The sequence below is a fragment of the Ahaetulla prasina genome, chromosome 1 (genome assembly GCF_028640845.1).
Source record: "Ahaetulla prasina isolate Xishuangbanna chromosome 1, ASM2864084v1, whole genome shotgun sequence".
NCBI lineage: Eukaryota > Metazoa > Chordata > Lepidosauria > Squamata > Colubridae > Ahaetulla > Ahaetulla prasina.
In genome coordinates, this window is record NC_080539.1 from 73,904,163 (window position 1) to 73,917,511 (window position 13,349).

At 35.6% G+C, this 13,349-nt stretch overlaps 1 protein-coding gene across 5 annotated transcripts in view; it reads left to right on the forward strand.

Moving 5' to 3' along the window:
- Positions 1-13,349, forward strand: part of LOC131188479 (zinc finger protein 318-like) — a 39,123-nt gene that overhangs the window by 14,431 nt on the left and 11,343 nt on the right. For 3 of the 5 annotated variants that reach the window (XR_009152786.1, XR_009152787.1, XM_058163792.1), the window contains exons 1-5: positions 654-919; positions 7,075-8,499; positions 10,498-10,597; positions 10,872-11,140; positions 11,944-12,135. Coding sequence is in view for 3 of the 5 variants with exons in the window: in XM_058163792.1 (XP_058019775.1) it covers positions 797-919; positions 7,075-8,499; positions 10,498-10,597; positions 10,872-11,140; positions 11,944-12,135 (2,109 nt within the window). In the remaining 2 variants the exon portion in view is untranslated. Of the gene's footprint in view, positions 1-653; positions 920-7,074; positions 8,500-10,497; positions 10,598-10,871; positions 11,141-11,943; positions 12,136-13,349 lie in introns of those variants that run through there. The other 2 variants (XM_058163803.1, XM_058163808.1) reach the window with 2 other exon arrangements.

Consider the following 13,349-nt stretch of genomic DNA (forward strand, 5'->3'; position numbering starts at 1 on the left):
AGCAATAAAATAACTTGAACTGAATACAGAATTTAGTGAATGGATTTACAGGTTATGCTTAAGTTTTATCTTTCCTCTGTTCATTAATAACTTGTTTTAGAAGTTATTTAATTGAGAACAAAATACCTTCGTTTGTGATAGGAAATGAACCTGTTGCGAACATTATAAAACTTTTGGAACTGACTGCATTAGGTTGAAAGGAAAAATAATGATTATGCATAAGCAGGCTGCTTTTCAACATTTCTGTTCAACTGACACTATTCAAATTTGTGCATGAAGTTATAATTTATGTATCTCTCTAATCAGGGATGATTTGGCTGATGGACCAATATTTAGCAGAAGCCTTTTACGTCGTCGGAGCCTTGACAGATATCCTTCTCGTGAGGAAAATCAGGCTAGTCCTTTCAGTAGGAGACATGATGAGGACTATCACAATAGGGATGTTTTCCTCCATCAATCAGACTATAGCATGAACTATGAGGAGAGAAAAAGAACTGATTCAAGAGAAACTGATAGGGAAGGTGAACTACATAGAAAATCCTTATATGCATTGGACGATAGAGGCGGGACCCAAACGACCTCGATATGACAGAAATGACAGATTACTTGATATGAACATGGAACAACAGGGTTTCTTGTCAGGAACACGAAAGTACCGTAAGCGAAGTTTTAGTAGAAGTCCAAGTCCAACATATCTCAATGAAGATTTTCGCGAACTTGAAAGTGCTAGAAGGAAAAGAAAAGAAGAGGAACTGAGCAGAAATCTGAGTCGGGAACTATCTGGCGATAGCTATCGATGACTGGTTCAACTAATTCAACGAAATCTTCTGAACCTCAGTACCTTTATAGACCTGATGAGGCACCAGCAATGCCCAAAAAATCTATTTTGAAGAAACGTGTGGAAGATCATTCAGTACAGGTTTGACACCACTCCACTCCATTTTTGTTACTGTCGGTTGTAATTTTTTTAAATCTCTTTAATGCTTCATTTCAACTGTGTTAGTTTATGGGCATATTTCTCTAAAGTTCCATTGAAGATTGTTGGTTTAGTATGAATCCTTTATAATTATCAGCTTGATTTCATTTGATCTAAATGAGGACTTTACTTGTTTTAAAATTTAGGGCAACAGTCTATAAAGTCTTTAAGCAATTATGGTCATCCTAGAGAAGTCTTTCTAAAGTTAGTGATACCCAGTGAACTAAATTTTAGAGCTTAAAGAATATATTATTTTTTAATGGCTACATGTTCAGTTTCAATATGCTTGGGATATTGGGGAAATGTCTTTGTTAGCCTTACAAAATTCACAGAAAAGATATGCAAGCTTTTAAGACTCCTTGTTTACAAAAAGGTTGAATGGAGAAAAATACCCATCTAAGTTTTTACTGAACTCCTGCAAGATGAAAAGTGGGAGTTCTTGCCACTCATATTCCAGTTCAATGTAAAAATGTACATTTGCTAAACACAAAAAGGTTTTTTTAATGATAGAGTATATATTAATAAATTTATCAAATAATATATATGTAAAGTATATATTTCAAAGAAGGTTGTATTGTTGACTTACATTTGTATGATTCAAAATGTACAACTGATTACTTTTGGAATTCATAAAACATAAGGAATTGATAAGCTGGTATGCAGTAAACTAGGTTGTGCAACTTTTTCCAGACTATTAATCTCACATAATCATTAAGTGGCATGCCAGGAGCAGCAATCCCAAAAGTTGGTGGACCAGGCTGAAGACGGATGTAGGACTAGAACAAATTCTAGACATCATTTGTGTGTTAAGTCATTTCTCTAAATGGATTGGATTGGTCTTTTCATTTGCTCTGCTCTAGGAGTCAGACTTTTGGTTCTTACAAAAAAAGTATTTTTCCAAAACTTTGCCAAGGATTCTATTGTTTCCTATTTTACTTTTCCTCTGTCCTGTTTGTTTTGGCAAAGTAAGCCCTTTCTAACCACTACAATCATGACAGAAGGAGTGCAAGAACTGCTAGTTTTTTTTCCAATTGTTTTCCCCTCAGCAGGCCTTCATTCTAGCTACAGTGACACTGGAACTGTCAAATTTCTGAATACCATATCTGTGTTCAAAAGTAATACTTTTGAGGGCTGTCATCTCTTCAAGGAACTCTCATACTTAGAACTTTGTCTTCAAAAAGAATCTTTGTGTAATAACTTCTTTTCTCTGCCCAGATCCAGTGTTTATTCTAAAAATTAGTTTATATCTTTCACAAAAGTCAGGAGCTGTGTTTAATCATCTTTTTGACCCAAACCTCCTGAAGAAGCCCTCCTGGAGGAGGAATGACTTTTGAACATATGAGGAACTACTAAGATCCAGGGTGGATTTAAATCATGATTTAAATCACTAGTGCTTGATTTAAATCAACTCGATTTAAATCATAATTTTAAAAGAGCAACTGTCATTTCTTTCCTGCATCAACTCCTCCTTTGACCTGCTGTTGACTCACTGACAGTCCCAATATTGCAGAATATACAGCCTCGTGCTATATAACTAAGTTCCATTTCATGCTGAATAAATTAAATTATTAATGTATCTTAAATTGAAACTATCTTTAGTTAGATTTTTACTTCAAAAGCATTTTATTAAAATAAATTTGATAAAAATAAAAAAACTGATTTAAATAAAAAAAATCGATTTAAATTAAAAAAACTGATTTAATTTTTTTTTTAAAAAATCATCGATTTTTATCCACCCTGCTAAGATCTGTTTCCCAACAGCATTTGATTACTGCTTTGTGTCATTTTAAGAGTCTGTATTAAGTAGCAAGATTTCTATCTCAACCATATCCAGATAGGTGCCTGTACATGACTTTGGCTTAGGAGTGTTAATATGTTTCTGTTTTGAGGGGATAATGAATGGCATACTCAACTAGGAATGCAATAGTCTCATCTGTATTCTCTACTGATGGCTTCCAAGAAGACACATGAACATGGTCTTCTGTTTCCTGAGACACTGCAAACTGAATATTCAAATTTCTGCTTCCTTCGACAAATGTATCTTTCAGAGGTATAGGTTGTGTCTGATTGCATTCTGCATATTCCTGCACAGTGAGATTATTTTGGTATGTCCCACTATAGGCTGCCCTTCTTCACTGTTGGAAATGTAACTCTGGATTACATGGAAAGTCCATTTTCTACAGTGGAGAGAGGGAGACTGGCCTTCCTGTAGTTACGTTTTCTTGGGCAAGGATTTGTTTTCTGATCTGCTTCCCATTTTTTTTTTTCCACTTTATCCCTGGATATTTTTAACTAACCGGATGTTGGAGCTTTCTTCTGTTGATATTCTGAAAATACAGAGATGGGCTTTCTATCAATAAAGGAGAATATATGTAGCTTCTGGTTTAAAATGAGGGGTCCTTGGTGCTCTCTGAGCTTGCTTGTTTTCTTGCAGAGTTTTCATTACCCATACTAGGTAACATCATAAGTGTTAGTGACTGCAAGAAAACAAGCAAGTCAGAGAGCTCCAAAGATCCCTCGTGGGCTTTCTATGTGACTCCCCACTTCCAATTTGGTGCTATCTGCTACAGAATGAGGGAGGAGCAGCGCATTTTAGGGTACCTCTTTCCATTATAGATCTTCATAGAATGTCCCATGTTATATTTTCTTATTCTGTCACATTAAGTATTACATCCGGGTTTGCAGCTTTTGGAGGGGCTGAACTAACCTAGGATGTCAGATTATATATTTTGCAAAAAAAAACCCACCCAAAACCTTTTAATTTTATATGCAAAAATGAAAAGAAAAAATGAAGGCTATTGTCCTATATTCTAATTAAAATGAATCTTATCTATAGATTCATGTAATATATAATTAATTTACTAACATGTACATCAGTTCACTTAACAGTAAAAAGTAGGAAACTAAACATATACCAGTATTAATATGTGCAGTCCAGAATTTTGATTAGTTTCCCACTGGGCTCTGCAATAAACAAACTTAGGTTATTATACATACCATGTTTCCCCGAAAATAAGACCCTGTCTTATATTTTTTTGAACCTTTTTTTTTTTTTTTAAATAAGCTGTTAGCCTTATTGCCATGCACTCAAAAGCCCGATTGGGCATATTATCAGGGGGAAACAGGGTACAAAGAGCAAATTGTCTATACACAAATGTTTGTTTGTAACATAAAGTTATGATTAATCAGGCTTAAGTGGTGAACAGATTAGTGATTTCTATTGGCCTTCAGATCAGAGTGTCAAGGCTGTGGAAGAAGTACCATAGTAGAAGGAGAAAATTGGGGAAGAAGATACTGTATTGATTTGCTTTAGTCTTACAGGATACTCTAAAATAGTGAGGTCATGGTGAAGAAAAGGAAGAAAGTCATGAATAGAAAGTTTTCCATTCCTTTAGGTTTTCTTCCAGACCTGTATTGTCATCCAGAAATTATCCAGAAACTTTGAGTATGAATTTATGGATATAATAGAATGGCAGCCAAGAAAGCCATGTTCTTTCTATTAGCATAGCAGAGAGATAGCAGTTAAATGGTTGGGCTTTGTTGAAAAAGCTGCTTTAAAAGGTAGTCTTTTCAGCATGGTCTGATAAGTTTTAAAGAAGTGGAAGTTACACCTTGTAGGGACCGAATTGCCAGAAGCTAAAACAGATATATTTTTTCCAAAAATCCAATCTGGTTCTTCTATATGGTGGAATCCTCCCATGAGTCACCTGTTTCATGATCATTCATTCATTCATTCATAGTATATGGCTGCCTATTTCAAGAATATGGCTAACAACAGCAAAATAAAAACATAGTAAGAAATAAATGTAACACATTTTAAATTAAGATATAGCTTAGTGTGTCATAATTTGTTCTAGATTAATAAGTTTGATTCACTTTCATAACTCTACATTAGATACATTGCAAGTGGTTAATTTCTGAGAAGCTTTCTTCCCCATTGTAATAAAATTTATGGAAGTGGGAAGATATTTCCCCTTGATTTCACATGTTTAATTATCCACTTCTTAAAGAATGCACTGAGAATCACTGTTGTTCCCAACTTTTCTTCTGGCCTTTCTTGGTTAGTCTGCATTATCTAGAACAGGGGTCTCCAACTTTGGCAACTTTAAGACTTGTGGACTTCAATTCCCAGAGTTCCTCAGCCAGCTTTGCTGTTTAAATAGATTCTGATTCAAGGGTTGTGATTGTGGGACAAACATTTTCTATTCTCTACAATGGAGGAGATTATAGACATTCAATATAGGCTGTTCAAGAACACCTGATATTGTGTGGGTTTCAGATTGTTGTTGTTTTTTAATTATAAAATATTTAAATTAATCTATTTCTAGGCAGAATCCACGGGCTCTTTGATAAGGTACAACAGAGAAAGAAAAATTAAATTTGGTGTTAATTTTAGGTGGCATATTTGAGAAAAAAATAAGTACATCTAGTTCTCCACTTACAGCCACAATTGGGACTGGAATTTCCATTGTAACATAAGTGTGAGTATACGTAGTAAGTCACTTTCCCCCCAAGGTCCTAATTTTGAACAGTCGTTAAAGGAACGGTTGTAAATCAAGGATTACCTGTGTAAGCCAAATTAAATAATGTTAATTATTACTTGAGGGTCTGTTTATTCTATAAACAAACATAAAACTTTTCCCTCAAAAAATAAACCGTCATGAATATATGGTAAAATCTAAATATTGTGTCTTAATTTTTAGAGAACAAAATAAAAATAGTAGATATTAATTTTTATTTATTCATGAAAATTTATATGGCTGCCCAATTCATTCTCAGTGACTTTGAGTGGTTTACAAGGATAAATACGAAAACAATACAAAAAGCAATAACCCCTCCCCTTGGCAACAACGATCAAATGAGCCACTTAATGCGCTCCATATCACTCTGAAGTCCCCAGGCCCATTGGCAAAACCATGTCTTCAGAGTCTTGTGAAAGAGTGTCAAAGTGGAGCCCAATCTTATCTTAGCAGCAGTGGAATTCAAATTATTTTACTACCGATTCTATGAGCGTGGCTTGGTGGGCGTGGTGTGGCTTGGTGGGCATGGCAGGGGAAGGATACTGCAAAATCTCAATTCCCACCCCACTCTGGGGCCAGCCAGAGATGGTATTTGCTGGTTCTCCGAACTACTCAAAATTTCTGCTACCGGTTCTCCAGAACCTGTCAGAACCTGCTGAATTTCACCCCTGCTTAGCAGGTATATTAATATACTGAGGTCTTTTTTGCAACTGTCTTTAGTTTTGATGTTGAAATGCAAATTTAGTATTAAAATGTCTTTGGAACTGTAAAATGCCCCCTTTCAATTCTTCAACATTTTAACATTTTCGCTCTTCTTAGCCACTATGTTCCTCCTTTGCTATTCCTTTGACACAAGCTTTTATCCTTTTTAATTATTGTTGTTCTTCTTGTGCCATATCCGTCATTGGACGCTGGCGATCATGTTGGTTTTATCAACAGCCGCAGAAAAAAGTACTGTTGAGTTTTGTCCAAACCAGTCCCTGAGATTTTGAAGCCATGATGTTGAAGCCAAGGTTAATTATTGTTAGGGGATCCCAAATAATCAGGGATCAAGGTATAAGCATGAGGATCACCAAACCAATTAAAATTGGTTTTGTGTAAGTATGATTGAAGGCAAATCAACCGTTTTACTTGTCCTACATGGGAAAGGGATGGTTATTACCAAGACAGTCAAACTGATGCTATTTTGGTTGTATTATTAGTTTTACTTCTCAGCAGCACAACATTGCAAAATAGATTGGACTGCATTGGAGCATGATACCATTATTCATCTGATACTTACCACTTTTTGCAGCTCTCTGAGCATCTTTATCAAAGAGATAAATGTGACTTTAAATGTAGACTCAGATATAATTGTGCAATACCTGTAGAGTACTGTGACAAAAATAACCACATAATATTTTGAAATATGTACCGGTATGTGTTTTTCAGTCTCAGTTTTTTCTTTTTATAATTTTCTGTTTGGGTTTTAAACTATTGACTATAATCCAACTATATGAAGATGTTATTTTATGAAATGGACTATTGATTACATTAATCATGGAATGCAGTAACAAATGATTTTTTTTCTTTTTTTAGCCTGAAGTCTTTTCTAGCAGTTCTTCCTCTATTAAAGAGCCCCCACTTCTTTCAAATCATTCTTCTTTGCCCCAGCATAGTAGTGTTGCTCCTTTTTCATTGGAGGTAGAGAATTTCCTCAAACAATTCAACAAAAGTGCAGTTGCAGAGTCTACCAGTAAGGAAACTCAAGGCAGTGAGCCTGACTGGAGGCCATTTTCTGGTTCACATCAAAATACACTTCCTGCTGAACAAAACTCTGAAAATTTTTTAAAACAAAAAGAGCCTCATGAGTCAACATCAGAGTCTGTTGACCACCCTGGTGATTTCCTGCTTCCTCATGAAAGAGCCAGCCAGGATGGAAGTGGCTTTTCACGTATTCTGGGCATTTTGGGGGCTATGGCAGATTCTAATAATACGGAAGAAAAAAAAAGGAACAGTTTTCCTGATGACCTTGAGGATGAAGAGAAATTTCTTTATGGTGATGATGATGATAATGATTGTAATACCAGCTCTCCATCTACTCAAAAACTAACATTGAGTGATGGGAAGGAATCTGTAAGCCAAAAAGTAGGTTCTCTACCTCCTTCATCTGTAAAACCAGAATCATTAAATGAATCCAGACCAGAGTATGAGAAGATTCACAATTTGCTTAAAACTATTGGTCTTGACATTGGGGTGACCGAAATAGGTAAACTTGCTGCTCGTACTCAGGAACGTCTTCATGGGAAAAAATCATCTCGTTCACCTGATCGTTATTCAGGAGCTTCTTCCAAACCAGAAACGTGGGAGAGGCGTCGCAATCGCAGTGAAACTTATTCTCCAGAATCAAACCAGAAGCACACTCTCTCACCTACTGCTTCTTATTCATTATCTAAAGTTATACCCTCTGTTACAAAATCGGACCACAATACAAGCAAAATGTTAGGAAGAGATAATCCTGTTGACACAGTTGAGCAATCTGTTCCTCCACTATCTCTAATTCCATCAGCTCCACCATCTCTTCCTAATTTGACACCTACACCCACCTCTGTTTCCCAATACAGACTTTCACCCTTTTCACCTTTTCCTACACCACAATTACCACAAAACTATCCTCCTCCCACAATGGCTCCTCCTGGCTATGATGCATATGGACACTACATGGCTTATGCAGCTTCAGGCTGGCCCATGTATGCTCAGCAGACTGACCCTGGGCTTACAGATATGCATGGGCTTGTCACACTATCAGTGCCACCAAATCCAACACGGCCCAATCTTAGAGTTATTGAGACAGTTTCCACATCCAAAGGGACTCCTGATCTCAAAAGAGATGACTCTGTGCTTGTGCAAATCCCCACAGTAGCTCCTTATTCAAAATTACATTCTCCGTTCTCTCAACCTTCACTAAGAGGTTCCAAGGAAAGAATGTCTGATGAAAAAAATCGAGCTTCTAGGAAACAAAAGGTGGGTACTTTTTAATATATATATATATATAATTTAAATATATATAATTTAAAGGCCTAAAATGATGAACATCTGTGTATATTTTTCAATTGCACTAAATTTTCTGTTTAAATTTTGCTTACCTTATGGCTACTTGAAGACCATTTGAAAATCTAAGCTGCTCCTGAACACAGTAGCAGGCATAGTGGATGGTTAGTCATGATACTGCCATATTTCATCTCTGCTGTGAGAACTGCACTGGCTTCTGAATAGAAAGTTGGTCTCTTCCAATACAGATTGCTTATATTGCTTAGTGCTTTGCTATCTTAGGGAATTCCTTTCCTCAGAGTTCTATCTGTTCTACACAAACATCTAGGAAGGCCTGCTAAAGGTTTCCAGCTACCAGGAGGTATGGTGGAAAGTGTGCAACAATGGGAATTTTCTGCAAAAGTCCCACTTATTTGGAATATCTTAGCCCTTGAGATATTCCCAACCTCCTGGTATTCTGGAAGCAAGTAAATTTTTGATTCTTCCAGAAAATAACCAGCAGTGCCAATAAAATGTAGGTGCTTATGCTGGAATGTAAATTGATTAGATTGCATTTAATATTTTAATTATATTGTAATTCATATGTAAGCTCTGTAAACTTGGTTTGGTAAACAAACCTCATAAATGTGTTTCTAGTAGGAATATCCATAACATAAGAAACAAAATACTATTTTGAACCTGGAGCAAAAGTAAATGAAATGTTCTGTTGGAATGGTCAGATTGTTTGCTTTTTCTGAGAAAATAAAACTCAGCATGTTTTAAGTGTTTATTCCAACCTTATAAAAATACGTTCTGTTTTGAGCTTGAAATACTCAAGATGTTTTTATGAACAGAAACGTGCATTTTTTCTCTCTTTTATTATAGGGACAAAACAGAATATTTTGCTGTGGTATCAAAAGAGTTCATTTTATTTCAGCCTTGAAATATTTTGAGCTAAAAATGTTTTAGACCCTGATTTCAAGGGATAATTAGTATTTTAGAATGAAACAAACTAGATCAGAGCTCCCCAATCCCTGGGCTGTGGCTCACTACTAAATAGGCTGTGGCCTATTTAGAGCCAGGCCAGCATACACAGGTGTGCATAGCTCAACTTGTGCAATTCGACCTGCGCATGTGCGCACCAGCCCACCACTTGTGTGGCCTAATTCCCTTCCCCCTCCCCAGCTAGACCACCAAGCTGCAAATATAGGGGACCGCTGGACTATATCATAATCTTGGAAATATGTCAATTTATTTATTAAATGTATACACTGCCCAACTTGTTATCAAATGACCGGGCAGCTTACTAAATGATGAAAATAACAATATAAGATATTAAAACATTAAAATGAGAAATATTAACATTAAAATTAACAAATATTAGCTAAGGAAGAAACCAAACGTGGAGATGGGTTTTAAATGAATTAAATTCATGATGAAAAATTATTCTGTATTGTAATTTCCTTATATTGTTGCTTGCTTTTCATTCAGTAATGAAGTAAACCATTTAAAAATTGTAAAATTATGAATGCTTAACTCAAACATAATACAGTGGGTTATTTAATACACATTTTAAAAGTGCTTAAAATATTTGTACTGTTTTGGAATTGATTGATTCCAAACATGATTGCAGATATTCAGTCCATTAATTTCAATAGGTTTAAATACACTTTATCCTGCATGGCTTGTGACTTACTTAAAATTTACTTATAGGCCATTGTGCTTCCCAGCAGAAGATAGCTAATGCTAAAGAATTTTGATGTGATTCTTCACTGAAAAATAAACACAGATGCAACATATAACAAAAGAGATGATATCGCTGATAAAAGCTAAATTTGCACAATTATTCAAATGATTACTTGAAAGTGATTATTGAAGTCACTTGAATTCAAGATGCAATGTACATTACCACACTGATTTTTGCAATGTTGTTTTACCTTTTGCTAAGGAAGATGGTAGTTTATGCGGTTTTTTCCTTCAACACTTTTTTAGGTAGTAGAGGAAATTGAGAAGTTGAAAGCTGAACAAGAAGCACGGCAAAAAAAACTACATTATCTCAGAGCTGAATTAAACAGACTTTCGAAACAACAAGGTACTGTTTCTTCTCAATGCCCCATTTTTCCTGGGATGTTTTTGAATAGATATTATATAGTCAGCTGGATTAAATGGGTTATGTTTGCTTCTTTTCTATTATGCATCCCAGAATTTATTATATAGGCAACATTAGCTTGTTTTACACTTAGTGGTACACCCCTTGTGACATTTGGGTGAGCCATGATATTTAATAATGTTAATGATTACAATCATTTTACATTTGTGAACATAATTTTCTTGCCTTTTGTATTCAACCATTTTGTTTGGTTCAGGGGAATTGCTGCGGAAGAAACGGAGGGAGAAGGATGGACATAAAGACCCTTTGCTAATAGAAGTAAACCGACTGCAAGACAACATTGCAAAGGAAATAGCTCAGCTGAAGATGAATGCTGATGCTGCAGAGAAGAAACAATCTGAACTTGACAAGGTAGCCCAGATCCTGGGGATTAATATTTCTGAGAAATCCCGGAAACTATCTTCAGAAAGTAAAGACTCTTCAGAAAACGCAAGGATTCAGGAGAAAACTTCTGATCTAATCAAGGTAAATTCTATGTACCGATGCTAACTTATTTCAGCCTGTATGAAAGAAAGAACATTTTTTGCCATCTATATTTGTGTGTGTGTGTGTGTGTGTGTGAGAGAGAGAGAGAGAGAGAGAGAGAGAGAGAGCACGTGTGTGTGCACACACTGTGCCTTTGAGTCTGTGTTGACTGCCTGGACAATTCCCTGCAGAATTATTTGTAACATTGCAGAAATGGTTTTGCTATTGCCTCTTTCCTAAACCTGAGAAAGAGGGACTGGTCCAATTAATATAATAGACAGTCTTTGTACAAGATTTGAAATATCAGCCAGAATACTAAATACAAATGGAAGTGGGGAGTGTTACACATGTATTATTCTATCTATTTTGAGTATTGTGCATAGTACAATATAGAATCTTTCAATTATTCCTGATTTGATTAGACTCATATTACATTCCTACACATACATTGCATGCAAACCCCCCTCCAATGTATGCCTTGTGGCATGTACATTTAATTGATTGATTGCTTATATACTAGCCATTTAGACAATGTACCTGCATCTCAATGGAAGTTCTTTCTTGTTGATTGAACAGCATCTGAATCAGTAATTCCAGCTCACTGAAACAATGGAATTTTCATTGGCTTGACCAGTATATGATCTATAATGCAGTTGGTCTCTCTGTCTGTCTCTTACACACACAAAGACACAGTGTGTGTGTGTGTGTGTGTGTGTGTGTGTGTGTGTGTGTGTGATTTACTAAAATCTGGTCTTAAAGAATTCTCTTATTGTATACCTTATAGATGGTTTTTTTTAATGTAGGAATCAAAAACTAATAGTGACAGAATCAAGGGAAAAAGTCCTAAGCCTATGGAATCTTCTTCACAACCATTGCAAGGGACCAGTATTTATGACTACTATGATACAGGGAACCATTGGTGTAAAGATTGCAATACTACCTGTGGAACTATGTTTGATTTCTTCACACATATGCATAATAAGAAACATAGACAGGTATGTGTCTATTCATCAATTTGTCATTAATGTATATATGCTATAAATATATTTTTAATGGCAAAGAGTCCCATGCCAATTAAATATGCCTTTAAAAAGTTTGTTTGCTTGTTTTATTTAGCACGGTCACCAAATTTGTTATATTTACTTAAAACTGTCTTGCCTAGCAGCCAGTATTGGACTTCATTATTCAATCTATATTTATCAATACACTATGTCACTAAAGCCTAAACTCTTATGGAAAATAAAGTTTTGTGGCATCTTATGTGATATGTGAAATCTCTTGTTTTTTGATCGATGCACTTGGGAATAAATCCACTTATGTAGTATATTCTATAGTGTCTCTGCCATAAGCAAATTCAGAAAAGCTGCCATTTTAGAATAGAATAGAATTCTTTATTGGCCAGGTGTAATTGGACACACATAAGGAATTTGTTTCCAGTGCATAAGCTCTCAGTGTACATATAAACAAAAAGTGATAATCATAATCATAAAATGCAACCATCATAAATCATAGATACAACACTCAGTAAGTCATAGGATACTAAACAATCAACATAAGTCATAATAGGGTATTAAATAAAAATAATCAACAGAAATCATGAGATACAACAATAAAGTTATAGTCATAAGAATCTAAAGAAATAGGTAATAGGACAGATGAGAGGATAATAAGTAATACCTAGTAGGTGGTTTGACATCCTAGGGCATAGACAGTGTTGTGGGAATTAGTTGTTTAGCAGAGTTGTAGCATGGGTGGGAAAACTGTCTTTGTGTCTGGTTGTTTTGGTGTGCAATGCCCTATGTCATCTTGAGGGAAGAAGTTGAAACAGTTTATGTCCAGGATGTGAGGGGTCTATAGATATTTTCGCAGCCCTTTTCCTGACTTGTGCATTATACAGATCCTCAATGGAAGGCAGGCTGGTTGCAATCATAACTGTCCGGTGAAGTCTGTGTCTGTCTTGTTTGGTTGCTGTGCCAAACCAATGGTTATAGAGGTGCAAATGACAGACTCAATAATTCCTTTGTATCAGCAGCTCCTTGGGCAGTCTGAGCTTTTTGAGTTGGCGCAGGAAGAACATTCTTTGTTGTGCTTTTTTGATGATGTTTTTGATGTTAGGTGTTTATTTTAAGTCCTGAGATATTATAGAACCTAGAAACTTGAAGGTCTTACCATCAAAACTGTGTTGTCTAGTATTGTAAGAGGTGGTAGA